Below are 20,671 nucleotides of genomic sequence, written 5' to 3' on the forward strand. Positions count from 1 at the left end.
GGTCCTGGTGATCCGTGTTGGGAAGACACCTGGCTGAGGGGGTTCTGCCTCATCCTGTCTCCCTGTGGGCACCTGGATGAATGCTGGGGCAGGAACGTCCATCAGGGCCCAAACTGACATTGGGAATTCTTTGAGGAGAGCAGATTTGTTGACTTTCAACCTCAGAAAATATTCTGTGTTCAATCCTATCTCCTGGTGGTATCCAGGAATATCCAGGAATGGTCTTGGAGATCTTTTCCAACCTCACTAATTCCCGGATTTTCATTTCCTATTGCCCAAGGTTGTCTTCCGCAGCCACATGGTAATGAACTGAGGCAAAGACCAAGATTTTGGAGACAGTGGGGTGGAAAGACCTCCAAAAAATGTTTTTCCCTCCCACTCAAGCACATTGGTCCTCAGCTCACACAGACACTGAAATCTTTTTCTTTTGGCCTCGATTTGCTTTTCATTTCTCTTCATCCTTTTAAAACAACCAACACGGGTGAAAATAAAGACACTGAACTGAGACATGGGTGGGGATACGGAGGGACAAAGACATGGTGGGGCACAGACATGGAGAGTTGAATCATGGTTTTAAAGAGTTAAGATTTTTGCTAAGGGTAGAAGGAGTTTCCATGGCCAAGATGTAAGTTAGGTAGGTAATTACTTGATGCTTAGGAAAGAGCTAATTGGTATAATTATCTGCTATTATGAACTTAGGTATAGAAGAACCTAAATAATAAATAAAATAATAATGCGTTAATCATGAAGCACGAGGCCTTGGATTGTGCCAGAGGATCACAGAGACCTGATGAAGACTCTCCTGACTTCATCCTTTGAGACCACTGACCCATTTCGAGACCACCGACCCAATTCAAGAGAAGAACTGCGCACGCATGAAGGACGAATGGGCTCATTTTAATATGGGATGGGGATGGGAGGTGCTGGGGTTATGCACATGTATTGTATGTAAGATCTTGGGCAATAAATAGAGGGCAAAGAACCTTGTTCGGGGCGGTCACGCCTTTGGGAGGTGACTCCCGTGCCGGTGAATAAACACACCACTTTGTAACTTTAATTAGTTACAGCGCCTTTGTCCGTGATTATTCCGGTTTTTAATGATTCAAGGGGACAAACTGTGGTCACGTGGGGACACTGCAGGGTCATCTTAGTGACCCAAAACAGGACAGGTGACTTCAGGGTGGCCCCGATGTCCCCAAGGCAAAGGCACCAAGGTCCCCAGTGTCCCTCGGGGTGACAGTGCCGCCCCCATGTCCCCACCCTGTCCCTGCTGGGCTGCCTCCAGCTTTCACATCACTTCCTTGTGTCCCTCCACCGAGGTTCCCAAGGCCACCACGATGTCCCCGAGGGCCTGGGCAGCTCTGGGGAACCCCTGTTGCCATGTCCCACATGTGTCACCATCATGCCCCTGTTAACAGCGTCTACCAAGTACCCCAGGTGCCATGTCACCGTGTCCAGCTGCCCCTGGACATCTGCAGTGTCCTTGCTGGTGGCTGCGGTGGCCTCGGCGCTGGCCCTGGCGGTCGCCACCCCCTGGGCACAGTCACGCAGGTGCTGGGCCATGGCCCAGTGCTCACAGGCGATGGTGGCCAGGTGTCACCACGATGTCACCGAGGCCTGCAGGGTCACCTGGCAGGACACGGCCACTGTGCCCAGAGCCAGCAGCAGGTGACTGTCTTTGGTCACCCCCAGGGCAGAGTGTGCCAAGTCCAGAGACACTGCGGGGACATGGGGACACCGCACAGGTGGCACCGGGGACACGGCAGCAGGGCAACCAGCACAGTGGCACCTGAGCAGTGGCACCAAGAACACCCCAGAGCCACCAGCCCAGGGCTGCCCCAGTGTCACCATCCCAGTGCCACCCGTTCAGTCTCAGTGTCACCAGCCCAGTGTCCCCAGTTCAATCCCAGTGTCCCCAGTTCAACCCCAGCGCCACCAGAGCTGCCCCAGTGTCCCCAGTCCTGTCCCAGTGTCACCAGCTCACTGTTCCCAGTTCCTTCCCAGCCCAGTGTCACTGCCCCATTGCCACCATACCAATTTCACCATCCCAGTGCTCCCAGTTCCCTCCCAGTGTCTCCAGTCCATCCCAGTGTCCAGTGTCTCCAGTCCATCTCAGTGTCCCCCATCCTGTCACAGTGTCCCTGTCCCAGTGCTCCTAGTTGTGTCCCAGTGTCACCATCCCAGTGCTCCCAGTTCAATCTGTGTCTCCAGTTCCCTCCCAGTGCCACCACCCTATTCTCCCCATACCAAAGTCACCATCTCAATGTCACCAAAACAGTTCCCTCCCAGTGCTCCCAGTGCCAGCCCAGTGTCCCCCATCCTGTCCCAGTGCTCTTGTCCCAGTGCTCCCAGTTGTGTCCCAGTGCCACCAGTTCCCTCTCAGTGTCACCATCCCAGTGCTCCCAGTCCCATCCCAGTGCTACCCCCCCATTGTCACCATACCAGTGTCACCAACCCAGTGCCACCAGTTCTGTCACCACCCAAGTGCCACCAGCCTGGTGTCACTAACCCAGTTCCAGCCCAGTGTCCCCAGTCCTATCCCAGTGCCACCAGTCCTGTCCCAGTACCACATCCCCAGTGTCCCCATACCAATGTCATCACCAGCCCAGTGTCCCCAGTGCCATCCCAGTGTCCCCCATCCTGTCCCAGTGTTCTTGTCCCAGTGCTCCCAGTTGTGTCCCTGTGCCAGCCCAGTGCCACCCCGTCATTGACCCATACCAGTGTCACCAGCCCAGTGCCACCGGTCCTGTCCCAGTGCCACTAGCCCAGTGCTCCCAGTGCCAGCCCAGTGCTCCCAGTGCCAGCTCAGTGTCACCAACCCAGTGTCCCCAGTTCCATCCCAGTGCCACCAGTTCTGTCCCAGTGTCACCAATCCAGTGTCACTGGTCCTGTCCCAGTGTCCCCAGTGCCATCTCAGCATCACCAGTGCCACCCATGGCACCACCCCAGTGTCCCCAGTTCAGTCTCAGTGTCCTCAGTCCTGTCCCAGTGCCACCAGCCCAATGCTCCCAGTTCCATTCCAGTGTCCCTGTCCCATCCCAGTATCCCCCATCCTGTTCCAGTGTCCCTGTCCCAGTGCTCCCAGTTATGTCCCACTGCCACCTGTTCCATCCCAGTCCCATCCCATTGTCACCAACTCATTTTCCCCATACCAATGTCACCATCTCAATGTCACCAAACCAGTTCCTTCCCAGTGCTCCCAGTGCCAGCCCAGTGTCCCCATCCTGGGACAGGGTGGGTCTCTACTGGTCCATACTGGTCTGTACAGGTCTGTACTGGCCCATACTGGTCTATACTGATTTATACTGGTTTATACTGGTTTATACTCCTACAAAGCACCATCAGCCCCACGGCCGGCCCATGCCCAGCCTGGAGCCCAGCTCACCCAAACTGGTCTGTACTGCTCTATACTGGTCCATACTGATTTATACTGGTCCACACTGGTTTTTACTCACACACAGCAGCACACAGCACCATCAGCCCCATGGCCAGCCTGTGCCCAGCCCATAGCCAGCTCTGGCACTGCTGTGCCCCTTCCTCCTCCTGCTCCAGCATCATCATCACTGCTGCCTCAGCCAGGACCGCTTGGAGCCCCGCAGCTCCTGCTTGTCCTCGTTCCCCAGGGTCCCCCGGGCCACCGCCGGGGCCACCTCGGCCTTTCTGGCCTCCTTCAGCTCTTCCAGGGCCACTTGGGCCTGATACAGTGTGACCTTGGCTTCAGCCAGTGCCGTGGGGACGGTGCTTGGTGTCCTCAAGGCCTCGGCCAGGGCCACCAGGGCCACCAGGGCCACCAGGGCTCAGTGCCACGCGGTGTCCACCTGGGCCAGCTCGGGGGGGAGGGCAGGGGGGGACAGCTGGGGACAGGAAATGGGGGTTAGGGGGCGGGGGAGGGGTTGGAGAGTTCTGGGGAGGGTTTGGGTGGGGTTTGGGTGGTTCCAAGTGAGAATTCTCAAGGATTTGGGGTTTCCCAGATGAGGCTGCAGGAGGTTTTGGAGTTCCCAGGTACCCAGATGAGATTTTTGGGGGGGATCCCAGGTGAGCATTCCCAAGGATTTGGGGTTTCCCAGGTGGGGGTCCAGGGGGAGTTTTGGGGTTCTCAGTATGATAATTGATAAAAGATTCGTGTTAATCACAAAAGCATTGGGGTTTGTATAAACCAGAATACTAAGCTCTGAAGTGAAGCATGGACACTAGATAATGGAAATTATATGATAAAATAATTCTGTTTAAAATCACTTTGTTATATTACGTTGTATTATGTTACATTATAATATGTTATGTTATGTTTTCCAAATAAGTTGTATTGGCTACCAGCTTGCAAAATCAGACTTCCCAGAAAGCCCTTCCTGCCTTTGTCTGATCAATGCTGCCTATCTCAAGGACTAGACTTCCAGAACTTCTCTGGTGGATATCTACAAGGACCAGATGGCTATCTGTGACTGATTATCACCCAAAGGCTTTGTGAATTTGTGTAAGGATGTTTATTCAACCACCACTACTTATGACAACAAAAAACCAAAAATTATTGATTACAACGAGAACCCACAGTATAAGAAGAGGCTGCAAACCAAGGTTGGGTGGAGTGTGGAGTGGGCGGTGACCCCTCACGTTCCCCAGCGCCCTGCTTGCTCTTTCTATATCAAATAAAGCAATCTAAATTTTGCTGAATATAGAGACTTTTGTCTCTCATTTATAACAGTAACAACTGTAGTACTCTTTCTAACAGTTCACATCACACATTTTGCTCAAGTCCCTTGGGTTCATGGAGCTTGAGCAGGTAAAACTATCTTGTCAAATACCAGCAATAGTCCACTGACAATTTTAAGTGCCAAAATCATCAACCAGTACTTTTCCATTGATGATGTGGTGCCTACCAGATCAACAGTGTTACTAATTATAAGAAATACAAATGCTATAACTTATTCTAAAAGATGATGTAGATTGCTTTCTGGTTTTGTTTGAACTGAACACGTGAGGAAGGTGAGAGCCTTTATGTCCACCTTTGCTCTGGCTACACAATGGTTATTAAATACTCTAAGAACAGACATAGTATAACTTCAGAGGATTCCATGGTGTGCATGTATTCCAAGGAAGACCTTCCCAGCAGGGCTGACAGCACCTTCTTGTACACCTCCCACATAGGCAGGGAGAAGTTTATGGCAGAAGTCAGGCATGGACACATACAAAACCACCGAGAAGAGAGAGAATGTATTCACAGTAAATGCATATAAGACAAAACCCCTCAAAACACTATCCCTTACATACATATACCAAATATTACTATTAAGTTTCTGTTAAGTATTGGGTAAGCCAATTCGGCAGTATACAGATGTAGTGATTCTAGACTACTAATACATCTAACCTGTCACACAGCTCTAAAAATGGATTGCATGTAAGGTTGTCACCCTTTTTTGGTGGGGAGGCAGGACAGTTGGTAATTAGATTCGGCTCCTTGTCCTATTATTTTGATCTTGTGTATTAATATAAAACAAATGGGTACTGTTGTATATAGTTGGTTTTTCTAAAAGAACTCATTAAGGAATACGTCACACAAGCAATATTTGACTACATTCCCTACATATTTAATTTCTAAGTACATAAGCTTCATTTGGATTCCAAAATGCCTTGGAAAGTGTGAAACACCAAAGAGTAAATGCCAGTGCATCATCCAGCACCTTTTGTGCAAAAGGATTCATTCAACAGCTGTGTGGGAAACCAGACACTGCATCCGGATCATAAATCAATAATGTACCTGAAAAGTGACACAAAGAGAATAAATATATGCCAGCAGCCATGGAGGTCAGCATGGGAGTCCTGTGTCCAGATGTCAAACAGATGCAAGTACAGATGTGGATCAGTCAGAGAGCGCTGGTACTGGGCACAGGACGCGAGACCACGCCGCGAGGGGCACTCGTTATGGGCCACTCACCGGGGCTCACTCCTTCGCCAGAGGCCACTCACTTCCTCGCCGGGGGCCAGTCCCTCTCTCGCCGGGGGTCGGTCCCTCGCCCTTCGGGGATCGGTTTCTCTCCCACCGGGGGTCGGTCCCTTCCCCACCGCACTCCGCTCCCCCACGCCGCCCCGGCCGCCGCCGCTCCCACTCTGCCGCACCAACGGCCCCTCAGCCGGGCCCCGCCCCTCCGGGCCCCGCCCCCGCCCACCGGCCCCAGCCAATCCCCGCCCGCCCCGCCCGTCCCACGGCTCCCCATTGGTGGCCGAGCAGCGCGAGGGGCGCAGGCCCCGCCCCCGTGGCGGTGCTCGCGCCCAGGGTTCGGCCGTCACCGGGGCAGCGGCGGAGCGGGGCCCGCGCGCAGCGGCCGTTCCTGCAGGGCTGCGCTGCGAGCTCCGACAGCAACAACAGCGGGGGCAGGAGGCGCTTCGGCCAGCGGGCACGAGGGATCCATAAATAAACCCCAACGTTCTGCAAGAGTGGGAACTGGTGTCCAAAGAAATAGCTTACACCTGCACTTGGGTTACAACATCCCCCTGCAGGGCTACGGGCTGGTGACTTCAGGCGGCCACAGAGCCCTTAAGGGGAACTGGGCTGACTTGACTTGTTACCAAAGTGGCCAAAGAGTCCCGAAATCAGACTGGGCCCCTTGGAGTTGTTACTAAACTGTCCACATTCCACTGATCGTTCCCTGCAGTTTCCAATGGCCTCACAGAAAAAGACCTCGAGGTGCTGACCCAGAGCTGCCGAACACGAGCCCAGGTGTGCCCAGGTGGCCAAGAAGGACAATGGCATCCTGGCCAGTGTCAGCAATAGTGTGGCCAGCATGAGCAGGACAGTGACTGCCCCCCTGTTCTGGGCACTGCTGAGGTCTCACCTTAATCCTGGGGTCAGTTTTGGGTTCCTCATTACAAGAAAGACTTTGAGGTGCTCGAGTGTGTGCAGAGAATTGGGCTGGGGCGGGCTCTGGAGCACAAGTCAGATGAGAAGCGGCTGAGGGAGATGGGGGCTCAGCCTGCAGGAAAGGAGGCTCAGGGAGGACCTTCTCTCTTTCTCTCCAACTCTCTGGAAGGATGCTGGCTTAGGAGGGATTCCTAGTGATAAAGTATCTATCCCATGACCCTTTGTGCCAAAAAGATGGTGACTGTCTTTAGGATTTGAGAACCAGGAAACCTTGAGGAGGACAGAGGGGTTTGCTTTAGGGTATGAGTTTTTAAAGGCTGCCTAGGCAGTTTCACATTGTGCTAAAGGTGTACGCTCTGCCCAAGACTCTGTGGGGGGTGGCTCCTGCCTGTCAGAGTCTGGAAAAGGTAATCTTTTTTGAGACATCCTGAGGGGCTGGGAATGTGTGCTAGGAGTAGATCAGATCTCTGGGAAGGTAGTGCTCTGCTCCACAATGTCTGTCAGTCATGGCACACTGGAGGCACCCAAGTGGCCAAGAGACCAGAAATCCCTCTGGGCCACGGGCACTTTCCCCTTTGGTGCAGTTGCTGTCACAGCTGGCAGTGAGCTCTGGCAGGCTCCTGATGGGCAGGTGCCACGATCCCCGTGCGGCTGCAGGGGCACTGGGGTGATGGCAGCTGTGTCCCAGATGGGAAGGGACGGAGGAGAGGCGGGATGCTGGGAAAACAGCAAGCTGAAGCAGGAGGGCGTCCAAGCAGGGGTGAGGGGTCCAAAACAGAGAGGCAGCTCCCGGCGTTGGGATGGTGGGGGGGTAGCAATGACCTTTCTGCTCCGAGAGCCAAAAGCGAGCGAGAGCCAGCAACTGCCCCCACCCTCCTTTACCTGCTTCTAATTCCACAGTGTTCCCCCTTTCCTTCCACCCCTACCTCCCCCAGCCCTCTAAGAGAAAGTCCCAAAATACCAATGAGGCCCCGCCTCCCTCTGTCACTAGCCATCACTGCTAAGACCTAGTCATCAGTGCTTCTTAGCATGTCAATGAGAAAAAATTCCACAGGCAGAGAGGAAAGGGAAAAACCAACCCCCAACAGTCAGGGTCATCTCATGGTCGTTCTCATGCTCGTCTTGTGGTCAGCTCATGGCCACAATCATGTGATGTTCATGTCAGGATCATAACTGAGTCATCGTCATGGCCATCTCATGGTCATGTGTAGCAATGAGGAACAGACACACGGACTTGATTGCTTGCTCCAAAGAAGATGGTTTATTGTAACCAACCGAGCCTTTTTATACTCGAAACTTAACCCAAACTTAACCCAAACTTTACTGAAACAAGCCCGCATTGGCTGCCTGTCACTGCGGTGTCGCTGTTGCCGTGTCCCTTTACCCAGTCAGCTCTCTGATCATGTGGTGTCCACGCATCTCGCCAGCCCATCACTGCCTCACACACGAGGTGACCACCAAGCCACTCTCCGGCCATCTGACCCGCAGCTGAGCCCTTCCCAGAGTGCCCGCACCCGCAGGGAGCGCAGGGCTGGATTTGGCCGCCAGAGAGTTGGTGACCCTCGTGAGATCCTCGGTGCATTTAGTTCCTACAGGAGTGTGGGCACCGCTGGGAAATGATCTGCATGTCTTGTTAATTGGATGTTCTTCCACCGCTAGCCTGGGGCAGGATCTCTCCCGGTCCTCCTCTCAACTCCCGGGCCTCTCCTCAGCCAATCAGAGAAGGCACCAAAATAATTGAGCCAATCAGAGCGCGCGGCGCTGAGGACTCCTCAGGCAGTCCCAGAGCGCCCAGAGCTCCTCACCTGGACTCCACCCGCGCCCCGCCCCCAGCGCCTCTTGCTAGGAGAATTTGGGGAGGGGGTATCGCGTTTTATCTTCTTTTTTGTTGTTCCAGAGTCGAGATTAAATGCTCGAAAGACGGAATTTCGTCTTCAGACTCAGATATTTATTAATTCTTATCTATATTACAGTGAGTTCTACAGCACTTCTAGCTAACAGGCTAAAAATGGACACGTATCTCTCTCTCTCTACAAGGCCTTTTAAGGGCCAATTTGTCCAATTAAGAACACACAGCTAAATTCTTTTATTACTTTTAACCCAACAACCAATCACCCGTGACCTGCACTGTGGATTTTTCTATCCAATTACAAAAGTACCACCAAGACCCGTGAAGAATGTGAAAAAAAAAGAAAACTCCACCCTAAAACCTCCATCTTGTTTTATCTGTATTAATATAGTCTAAAACCACAAATTCTAAATTTTCCACCATGGGACATTACACACTCCTATTCAAACTACACACCAGTGATCCCAGTTCTATCACACAATTCTGGAAACCTTCTTCACAGCCTCAGGTCAAAAGCAGTGTTTTCCTGGAGGTCAATGCCTGTCAGCACAGAAAGCCCAAACCCCTCAGTTTCCAGGGTTCCAACAGGGGGGAGGTGTCAGACCCTGCCCGGCGCTGGCCATGGGGCGTGTGGCGGGGGCCCGGAGCTCTTGGCTACTGTGGGCTGCTGGGGGGCTGCTGGGGGGACACCCCCGGACCTGTGTCCTGCACACACAGCGCTGTTCCAGGAGATGGTTTAGTCCGAGTGTCACTTCATTCACGGCACCGACCGGCTGAGGTTCGTGGAGAGGAACATCTCCAAGCGGGAGCAGTTCCTGCACTTGGACAGCGATGTGGGGCTGCACGTGGGGACACCTCCTTTGGGGACAAGGCTGCCAGGCACTGGAACAGCGACCCGCAATGGATGGAGTCCAGACGGGCTGCGGTGGACAGGCACTGCCGGCACAACTACGAGTTGTCCAGCCCGTTCCTCGTGGAGCGCAGAGGTGAGCGTGGGGCAGAGCGTGTCCCCTCGGGCCCTGCCCTGGGAATGACTCTGGAGCCCCTCAAAACCTCCCTGGGAATCACCCGAGACACGTCAGCCCTTCTTGTGCCCATCCCCGGGGCCTCCTGCCCCCCCACCCCAAGTAACTCCGGTGGCTCTCCCAGTCCATCCCAGTCTCTTCCAGTGTCCTCACGGTCCCTCCCAGTGTCACCAGAGTCCCTCCCAATTCCTCTCAGTCCACAGCCATTCCATTCGCATTCCACTCCCAGACCTCCACCCTCTCTACCAGTGAATTCCCAATCCCTCCCAGTCTGTTCCAAGTCCTTTTCAGTCCAATCCCGAACCTCCACTCTTTCTCCCGTTCCCCAATCCACTCCACTCTCTCCCAGTGTTCCCCCACTTTCTCCACTTTCATCCCCAGTCCCTCTCAGTTCCACAACAGCCCTCTTCCATTTCTCCTAGTCTCCACCCCAGCTGATCCCAGTGTGTCCCTGCTCTCTCCCAGCGCTCCCCAGTGCCCATCTCACTGTGGCCCTCGAGCTCCTAGCCCGGACCCGGCTGACTGCTCTGCTCTGTGATGGATTTCTGCCTTGCCGAGATCCAACTGAGATGGTTCCAGGGCCAGCAGGAGCTCTCGGGGCATGTGGTGGCCACCAATCTGGTCCCCAGTGGGGACTGGATTTCTACCAGCTCCTGGTGCTGCTGGAAACCCCCCCGGCACGGGGTCAGCTCCAGCTCCAGGTGGAGCACGTCAGCCTGGAGCACGGCCCGGACCCCACAGTGGGAGGGGCGTGGGGGAGGCACTGGGGGAGCTGGGAGAGGGATTGGCTTGTGCTGGGAGTAACTGGGAGCGAGTTTGAGATAGCCTGGATTAAAACAGGAGAATGGATCGGGGGTCTAGGATGGCTGAGAATGAGTTTGAAGGATGCTGGGGAGGGTGGGATGGGGTTCTAGGGGTCCTGGAGAGCACTGGGAGGGTGTCTGGGGGTGCTGGGTATAACTGGGAAGGATTTGAGTGAGCGTGGAGGAGCTGGAAAAAGATCAGGGATTGGAAAGCAGGGTTTGGAATGAGGTTGGTTGTGTTGGAAAGAGACTGGGAGGATCTTGGTGAGTTCTACTGTAGCTGGGAAGGGATTGGGAGATGGTGTGGGGGTCCTGGGGCAGTGGGGGGCAAATGGGAGGGAGTTATGGCATTTTGAAAGGGACAGGAGGGGCTTTGGTGGGTCCCAAGGAAGCCAGGAAGAGATTAGAAGAATTAGAAGAAGTTTTAGGGAGCCCCAAGTGGGCTGGGGGAGATTTGGAGGATTCTTGGAGAGGCTTGAAATGTCCGTGAGAGGTTTTGGGTGGCCCTGACCCCTGTGATCCCCCAGAGATGCCGCCAGACGCCGCTGACAGCAATGTGCTGACGGATATTGCTGGCTCCGTGTTGGGCTTCGTCTTCCTGGCGCTGGGGCTCGGCTTCTACCTGTGCAAGAACGTGAGGGGGGGACCCCGGGTTCATATTCCCCCGCCCCCAGAGTAGGTGTGTTCCTCCTGGGGACCTCCAGCCGGGTGTCACCCCCTTTTCTCTGCCCACAGAGTTCCTGAGCCGGCAGCGGCCGCAGCCCCTCCCCATGAACTCACGGAAGGCCAGGACCCCCTGCTCCATCCACACACTGATTTTGGGAGGGTAGTGGGTCTCCCCCAGCCCTGCTGGAACTCTGCCTAAGCCCAGCTGCTCCCAGTGTTCCCAGTAAAGCTTCCCAGTTACACCCAGTTCATTTAGTGGGGGGTACTAGGAAAGGACTTTGGGGGGACCCCGCGGGGGGATCGTGGCTGGGGGGGAGGGTGGGGTCCAGGTGGGGAACACTGGGTGCTGCGGGTCTGCCCGGCAACCGGTGAGTCATCACAGCTGCTCTCTCTGATTGGCTGAATCTTCTTCATCGCATTCTCCGATTGGCTGAGAACAGGCCCGGGAGTTGAGAGAAGGAACAGGAGAGATCCCGCCCCGAGCACCGGCACGGGAAAAACAGAGCCAGCCTGGGCACAGCGAGGGAATTTATTACCAACCAAATCACAGCAGCACAAGGAAAAGAGAGAGAAATCTCTCCAACCCCTTCCTTCCACCCAACAGGGATAACCAGGACCACGGATCATCAGGGCTCTGCCCAACGGGGTTCACTGGGGATCATCCAACACCGATCCTCCCATGGGGGATGGAGCTGGAGCAGAACACGAAGCTCTTCCCACACTCGGGACACTCACAGGCTTCCCTTAGTGGTGACTCCGTTGGTGTCTGGTAAAGGTTGATCTGTCAGAAAAGCCCTTCCCACACTCAGGACACTCGTAGGGCCTCTCCCCAGTGTGGATGCGCCGGTGGACAGTGAGGGTGGAGTTGCGGTTGAACCCCTTCCCGCAGTCGGGGCAGCGGAAGGGCCTCTCCTCTGTGTGAATCCGCTCGTGTAGGAGGAGATTTGAGCTGGTGTGAAACCTCTTCCCACACTTGGGACACTCGTAGGGCCTCTCCCCGGTGTGGATGCGCTGGTGGTATTTCAGGGCAGAGATCCACCCAAAGATCTTCCCACATTCCAAGCAGGTGTAGGGCCGTTCCCCTGTGTGGATCACCTGGTGATGCGTCAGATAATAAATAGTCCTGAAGCTCTTCCTGCATTTCCCACACTCGTAGGGCTTTTCCCCAGTGTGGATCATCTGGTGTTGGATTAGCTCGGAGCTCCACTTGAAACCCTTCCCACATTCCAAGCACTTGTGGGGCTTCTCCCCTCCAGGAGGCTTCTCCACCAGCTCTGAGCTCTGCCTGCATCTCCGGCCGCCTTCCCGGCTCAGGGAGGGTCTTTCCTCCTCGCAGCTCTCTGGGCTGGGTTTGCAGCCCCTCCTTGTGAGAGATCTCCGGGGCTTTTCCTCCTCCTCCATCTGCCAACGCCTTGGGAATGAAAAATCCTGGTTTGGGGAAAAAACAAGAGGGGAGTGCCTTGAGCTGGCGGTTCCCCCTTGCCCAAGTTCATCCCAGAAAATTATTGGCCATATTGTGTCTGTAAGAACCTCTGAAACACCAAGATTCAGCCCCAAAATCCTCCAAACCTCAAGATACACATCAAAAACGCCCCACAAAGCAAGATTCAGCCAAAATCCCCTTGAAATACAAAGATTCAGTCCCCGCAAAAGAAATAAAGCACCAACTTTTACCCCAATAAAGCTTTCAAACACCAAGATTGACCCTTCAGAAAATCATAGATCCCCCACTCTGGTCACCTGCTGCATTTGGAGGGGGGCAATGAACTTGGGGCTGCAGGGGTGAGGCTGTAGATAGAGGGAGGGATGGAAACTTCTGTTGCTTCTCTTTTCTGCTCCTCCTTCTCCTGTGTCCCTGCTTTTCCTCACATTTCTCTTCCTCCTACTATTCCTCCTTCTCATGCACAATCCCACCTGCTCCTCCCATATGCATCGTTTGACCATTTTGTTGTTCAACCCTGCTTCTCCTTCCCTTCTCCTCCGGCCCCCAGGCCCAGCACCCACTGCCGGCTCCCTCTTCCCCCCAAACCCACAGCATCCCAGCGCAGGGGCAGCGATGGAGCTGGGGCAGCTCGGGCTGGGGCAGCGCTGGGCTCTCGGCCGCTCCCGCCCGCACTCGCTCCCCACTGCAGCCGCTGCCGCCACCACAGCGCGGGGGGGCCCGGCCTTGGCGCTCCCCCCCTCCCACCTCCCCAAATTCCCATCCAGGGGGGCGCTGGGGCCAGGAGACAGACGAGTGACAGATCAGGGGGGCTGGGAAGAGTCGGCAGCCAGAGAGCCCTGAAAATCTCAGCAGGGACTACAGTGGGATCTTCGGGGACTGAACATGGCAGGGCACCCATGGAAGGTAGAAAGGGAAAGCCAGGAAGGGCTCCTGGCCAAAGGGATGATGATCCCAAAATATCTCTGAATGATCCCTTGGAAGCATGTTGAGGAAGTTTGCACATTCTCCCAGAGGTAATCAAGGACATAGAAACCCAGCAGCACAATAAGGGAAGTCCAGAAGGGATTTAGACAACAGGGGATGGAGGTTGTTGGTGTGCTGGGAAGGGATTGGGTGAAGGACAGTGTGCAGGAATATGGTTCAGGCAAGAAGAAGCAGGAAGAATCTTGTGGTAAGAAAATGGAAGATGGAAAAGAGGAGGAAAGGAAAACTCTGAGGATGGGGTTGTTTTTCAGCAGGGTTTGATTCTCAGAATTTCCCAGCTGATGCAGATCCTTTGTATCCCCAGTTGCCAGGACAGGCACACAAGGAGGTCAGGATTGCAGGGGGTTTCTCTGTGCTGGGCAGCGGCAGGAGCGGGCGCAGAGGGGCGGCACCGGGAGCACGGGCTGGGGGCCTGTGGGGAGCTGCGGGGCCGGGCCGGGGCTGTGGGGCAGCCGGGGCTCAGCGCCGGGCGCTGCCTGAGCCCAGCACCCCCCGGCAATTGCAGGCCCGGCAGTGGCCCCCGGCCCCCAGGAGGCTGCGGGACGCCCCGGCCGCTGCCCGGCCCCGTGGAGCTGCCGGCCCTGCCCGCCGGGGGGGCCGCGTTTGGACACTGCGGCAGGACAGGCACCGGCTCTGGGATACGGGCTGGCCACGGCAGCCACAGCACAAGGAGCAGCAGCACAAAGGAACAGCTGGGAAATGGGCATTGGACGTGCAAGCATCCAGATTAGCTTTTAAGCATTTTCCTTGGGTCACTGCAGAAAGGAATGATTTAGCAGAAAGCTCAGCAGCTGTCAGAGGATGAGCACCCCCAGGCACTGAGGGGGCTGCAGGAGGAGCAGAAGAAGCCCCTGGAGCACTTGGTCACAAAGGCACAGCAGGGGAATGCAAGAAAGGAGGAGGAAAAGGCCAAGGGGAAGGCAAAGGCCATGGCAGAGTTTCTACAGCCCCTGAGGGATGAACCCCAGGGCTCAAGGGGGCCCCAGCACCCAGGGTCTCTCACATCCTTACACCATCTTCAACCAGGTGCCCTCCTCACACTGACACCATTCAGTCCTTGATGGCAAAGATGCTTTCTGGGGATGCCCACTTACACAGGATGGTAAACTGGATTTTGCCTTCGAGAGGGAACAAGAGGTAGAAGAGAAAATGGGAAAGACATGGACGGTCCTTCTGCAGGGATGCACGGAAGCACCAGCCTTATTGGGGCAAGCCTTGCAGAAAATATCACAAGAATTTACCCCACCCCCAGGGATTGGGTTAATGCAGGATGTGGATGACTTGCTGCAATCAGGAGGACAAGAAGTGGTAGAAGAAGCCTCTGTGAAATGGCTGAATGTTCAGGCTAAAAAGCATCTTTGACTATTTGAAAAAGAAAACACAAATGGTGCAGAAAAAGGTTAAATATTTTGACTGAAGATTTGTGGTGTATTGACATAGAGAAAGACTAGGGAATCTCAGAAGTAACGTTACCCAGCACTAAAATGGGGCTGGGAGAATTTTGAGACTGAATAGATAATTGCAGGACCTGCAATTGGATCCTCAATCCTGGATTGAAGATTGTCTGACTTTTTAAGCCTAGATAGCCTCAATGTTGTGGTATGGACATGAGAAACTGCAAAACTTCAAAAAATGAAATAAAACCAAAATGATTGGTGCCCCAGCCATGGCTCCTTTAGAATTAGAAAAGAAATTTGAATTGGATGTGGATGTTAAACAGAGCCATGCCAAAGGAATTCTCATTCTAAAATGTTTAACCCAGTGGCCAGAGTGGCCTCATTGTCTGCAGAATTGTGCAGCCACAGCTTTAATGGGACCTGAGACCCAAAAACTGATGGCAGGAGGATCTCCTGTTGTTCAAGTCTGGCACCAAGTGAAAGCTTTGATAACCAAAGGAGCCTCTACATGGATGAGCAGTGCTCGGTGATTACAGAATGAAACTTGTTCAGTGGCACAGGAGGATTTAGAATTGAGGACAGGGGAAGGGTTTAACCCAGGCTCCTGATTGAACAGCCTGCACAGGGGGCTGGGAACAAACCCATGACTGCATTCAAGTGACAGAGCTCCAGAGCCAGGCTGGGAGAGATTTAGGAGACATTCCCTGGCCTGAGGGACAAAATGTGTTTATGGATGGGTCTGCAAGGGCAGGAGAAGGGAAAAGAGCTCCAAGACACGCTCTGATGAAGGAAAGGGAATTAGACCAAGCTCAGGTTACCGCCTGCATGGTCAGCTCAACCGGCAGAGCTGGGTGTGCTTGGAAGAGCCTGGCACTGAAATGCCCTGAGCAGGAAGGCTCAAATATCTTCTGGTGACAGCATGGCAGCTAACAGGGTGGCAAAAGCAATTCTGACTTCTTCAGCAATAACCAGATCGCTTATGAAGGTATTTCTTAAAGAAATAATTCCAAGAGAACAGATTGGGGAAGCAACAGACTGAGATTGAGAACTCATTTTACAGCAAAGATCCTTCAGGGGGTTATGGCTGCTTTAGGAATACAATGGGACCTCCACGAGCCTTGGCACTCCCTGAGCTCAGGTCAGGTAGAAAGAACAAACAGGGAAATAAAGAAACAACTTTGAAAACTGGTGATAGAAACCAAGATGCCATGGTAGCAGCTTTTGCCATTGGCTTTGGCAAGAATAAAAGCCAGTCCCAGGGCAGATATTCAATTATCTCCCTTGGAATTGATCTTTGCAATTCCTTACCCTGAGAATTCTCCACCTAGTGCGGGCTGGAGATAAGGGATGTATATTTCAAGCAGTCTGTGGCCAGAATCCTGTCTCTTGTGAAATCTCTGCCACAGGAAGCTGGCCTGGCACAGAGCCTGCCTTGGCACTTTGCTGTTCACAGCATCCACCCAGGACTCTGCCTCTCAATTACACTCACACACTGGGCTGCCTGCGATCCCACTGTTGGAAAGTCTACCAAATTTAAATTTTTTTATATTCCATTTTACTAGTCAGGCTCGGTTTGCCATTCTCTCAGGAAAGAAATTTTAAAAGGTATTTCTTATGGACTGTTAGACCACTCAACAGAGATGAGTTTAACATCTCATCAGACTGGGAATAGCCCAAAAGATTCCCACAAAGAGAACGACATTGAACAAAACATCAAGGAAACATCAGCAAACATCAAGGAACACCCACCCCAGACACTGCCCCGGCATAGATGGAGATACCTGGTCTGGAAAAGGCTGAGAAGGAAATCCAGGAATGCGGATCTAATTAACATCAGAAGAGGAGAAATCCGCCTGCAATAGGAAACCAAATACAAAGAACTACACAACTTTGAAGCAATCAACACTAAACCAATGGATTTCAATGGGTTCGGACAGTAAAAAGTTTAGGAAAAATCTAGTAAAACTCACGTGTAATCGAATGATTTCTCTGCACACCAGGGCTATGTGTGGATGAAAATATTTCTGTTGCTCATCCTGACCAGAATCAAGTAATGCCTTGACTCTAACACTAAAGACATTATTGAAGAGTTTTTGTTTTTCCTGCAGTTTCAGTGACAAGATTACACAGTTAGAAATTTTTTTCTTATTAATCCTACTTTTATTTTATCAGTTAGGTTTGGACCAGGGGTGTGACAAGGAATTTTTATTCCTTGGAGAAGATGTAGAAAAGACTTGCTTGCAGTGGAATATTTTTCTATATATTTGTGGCTGACTCTTAATGATGGCAGAATTTCGGAATGGGTTTTTCGATGCTCACCTTTAAGCTGCATTTTGCAAACGTAGAAGAGTATTAATCGTAAGGCTTTAACACATAAATAGTTAATACAAAATCGTTAAAAAAAAAAAAAAAGAAAAATAAAGCAGAATGTGAAGGTGCACTGTGAATCACCTAAAGGCTGCTCTGGAACAAAAGCATCCCTTCCAGGCAGCCAGCAGAGGACCTTTAGAAATGCAAATTAACATTGCTCAGGAAAAGTGCAGACAATGCCCAAGGGCCTTCTTACCTGAGGGAGGAATTGGGCTGATTCCATCTGCCCCTCACCCCCAGCTCTGCCTGCTTGCACAGATGGAATTTGCACAGCTAAAGGCAGAGCCCATGGTGAGGATATCTGACTGCAACAGAAATTGGTTAAGCTGCAAAGGGAAACAGCAAACACAGAATGTTGTGGAAGGTTAATGAAAAACAGTGGTTGGGGGGGGGAATCATCCCTCTCCCGAGAGCACTGAGGTGTTTTTGCTACTCCAGAGAAATCAGTTGGGAATCCAAACATTTGATGATTTAATAAGAAAAAGTGGTCAATTGATACAGCCCTGGATGGAGGGAGCACCCAAAAATGGGAAAAAGATGAACGGCCACCAGAACAAATCCTACAACACCATGGACCAACCCCTGGGATCCCTAAAGAATTCATATCAGGACACAGAAAACCCATCCATAATTTGAGTGTCATTATTACGTTAAAAAGTGACCTTGAAATAATAACCAACCAGACAGCTCCAGCTCCTGAACTTCCTGCCAAACAATCCACTGAAATGAGGAACGAGACATTTCACCATGGGATGGGATCAGATTATCTATTAACAGAAAGAGGCGCAGTTTGTGGAAAATTAAATCATTCAAATTGCTGTTTGCAAATAGATGATAACCGAAAAGTGATGAAACAGGTAACAAAGGAAATAAGAAAGTAGCTCATGTACCAGTCCAAACAGGGAAAGGATGGGAATGGGACACGTTTCCGTGGTTCCCTGGTAGACCACGGCTTAAACGAATGCTGCTCCTCCTCTGACGTGCTGCAGCAACTCTCAACTTTTTACCATGCATGACACCTTGCGCCAAAGAGGACGCAGGAAAAGAGATTGAGTCAATGGAAATTAAAAGTTCGTAAAGGCAATTCTTGAGAAAATGAGAAAAGGAGGAATTGAAAGCAATAAGATTAATATCGTAGTAGGAGAGCATATTAAGAGGGACATGCAGTAGGTGGATCGGGAACTCTGAACCTTCCAAGTACTTCAGCCAGTGGGGAATGGGAGAGGGAGATGCAGACGGGAAAATGAGGATAAAAAGGAGGCTGCGTCTTAGAGACCGCATGGCAAATGCCGCATGGCCTCTCTCTTTGTTCACCAATAAAGTCACTTTTACAGGACTCCTCTGGGCACACAAACCTCTGGCCACGGGAATTTTCCCGCACAGCCCCGGGCACAGGGCAGACACCTCTGTGCCACCCACAGCAACCGGGACGAGCCAGCGCTGCTCCGGCACCGGCTCCTGCCGAGGCCCCAGCGGGAAGGAGACCGCGGGCAGCCGCTCCCGCAGCGCCCTCAGCCCAGCGCCAACACGGGCCGGCACCGGCACAACCAACCCGCCAGAGCCCCCTGCCGCCCCCTCGGCCCGCAGCGAGCCCCGAGCCCCCGCACAACCGAGCGCGGCTCCCACCTGCGCTGGGGCCGCCTCCGAGCTCCGCCGCCGCCTGTGGCTGAGGAATTCGATGGGATGTGTTGCCTTAACCTTTCTGACCACTCCCAGCCCATCTATGCCAGCATTCAAGCCCTGAAAGAAGGTGTCAATAAACTTCGGGTAGATAATGGGTACGACTGGCTGAACTGGCTCTTAGGGCACTGGGGACTCACTGGCTGGGTCAGGAATTTAGTTAAAATAGGTTTGTATGTATTAGGCATCATATTATGCATTGTAGTAGTTATTCCTTGTATTTTACAGTGTGTTAAGAATTTAATAGACAAATCGCTTAAGAGTGTATTTTTAGTTAAAAGAAACGGGGGAGGTGTGGATATGGGTAATGCAAATGAGACTGATAGTACTGCAGATTTAATCAGCAAATGCAGCCTGACAACGAGGATGCCTGGCAAGAGCAAACAGAGACCTGACTGCAAGAGGACTGGATCAAGTCTGGGTTATGGGAAATAAGATTTTACTAAGTCCAAATGTAAAGTTTGTCTATGTGAGAGTTTGTCTATGTAAGGTTTGTCTATGTGATTGCAGTAAAATATTACCAGCCTTCCTGTAAATGGTATATAAGCACATGTAGTGCTCAGTAAAAATTGGATTTTGATCACCATTCAGTGTCCCCGTCTCTCTCTCATCGTCGATAGTTCAAGTACTCCCCGTGGGTTCCTGGAAAGAGAATGGTGGCACATCTACTGCCTGCTACCCCCCTCTAGGCAATATTCAACTGTTTCGTTCACAGACTCATCTTCCAGCACTCTTAGTGGGGTCAGCAGAGCCACTTCCCACTGGTGGGGGCAAAGAGCACCCTCTGTGCCTTTGTGGTGGGAGCAGACAGTGTTGTCTCAAAGGAAAGGTCAGAGAGAGACCAAGCTGGACCTCTGCCTCCTGCCCCTCACCCCACAAGGGCAGGAGGGCACAAAATTGAGAATGCTTTTTTCTTTCTGTCCTGTCATTTCCAGGAGCTTGACTAGCTCGAAGGAGAGGATTCGAAGGATTTCTTGAGGATCACTGCCAGTGCACAGCACACATGGCATCCCTCACCCCTTACATCATCATGGCATGGAGGGGTAGGAACCAACAACAGCCCTACCCCACTGCTCCAGAAGCCAAAATCCCCATGCAAGCATTTAGTTATGGCCTTCTTAGAGAACCACATTCCCACCCAAATCTTCCCCTCTGCAGCAGCTCATTCCCACAGGAACTGGCAGAGCAGATGGGCTTTGGACATTGGCTGGCTTCCATTGCACTCCCTGCCCCGGAGCTGGCACGGCAGGAGAAGGGCTCTGGTGAACCTTCTCCTCCTCCCATGTAGGCTCTAACCCAGCTGCCAGAACTTCAAGTTCTCAGAGCACTTCTGGGCTCTGAGCAGCGGCCACGGGAGGAGGAGATGCAACTCCAAAGGCAGCAGTTCCCAGGCCCAGCTCCTGCCATCCCAGTGGGGCTGCTCGGTGGTTCAGGAGAGGAAGGGAAGGGCAAGTGCAGGTGGCAGTAGCTCATTTCCGACTGAAAGAGAGAAAGATAATTTATTCACTTTGAAATCACTGCATTCAAGCTCTGATCTTAACCTGAAAGGGAAGTAACACCTTATTGTGTTTAATTTGGGTGGAGAACAACTGTTACATTT

General features: G+C 52.7%; 1 protein-coding gene across 1 annotated transcript in view; it reads left to right on the plus strand.

Moving 5' to 3' along the window:
• LOC148218043 (uncharacterized) overlaps positions 1-20,671 on the plus strand; it is a 96,966-nt gene that overhangs the window by 30,463 nt on the left and 45,832 nt on the right. Inside the window, 1 exon segment of the mRNA XM_088158038.1 lies at positions 7,942-7,972. Within this exon segment, the coding sequence (XP_088014164.1) occupies positions 7,942-7,972 (31 nt within the window).

The sequence above is a fragment of the Sturnus vulgaris genome, unplaced genomic scaffold (assembly GCF_052056855.1).
Source record: "Sturnus vulgaris isolate bStuVul1 unplaced genomic scaffold, bStuVul1.hap1 Scaffold_195, whole genome shotgun sequence".
Lineage (NCBI taxonomy): Eukaryota > Metazoa > Chordata > Aves > Passeriformes > Sturnidae > Sturnus > Sturnus vulgaris.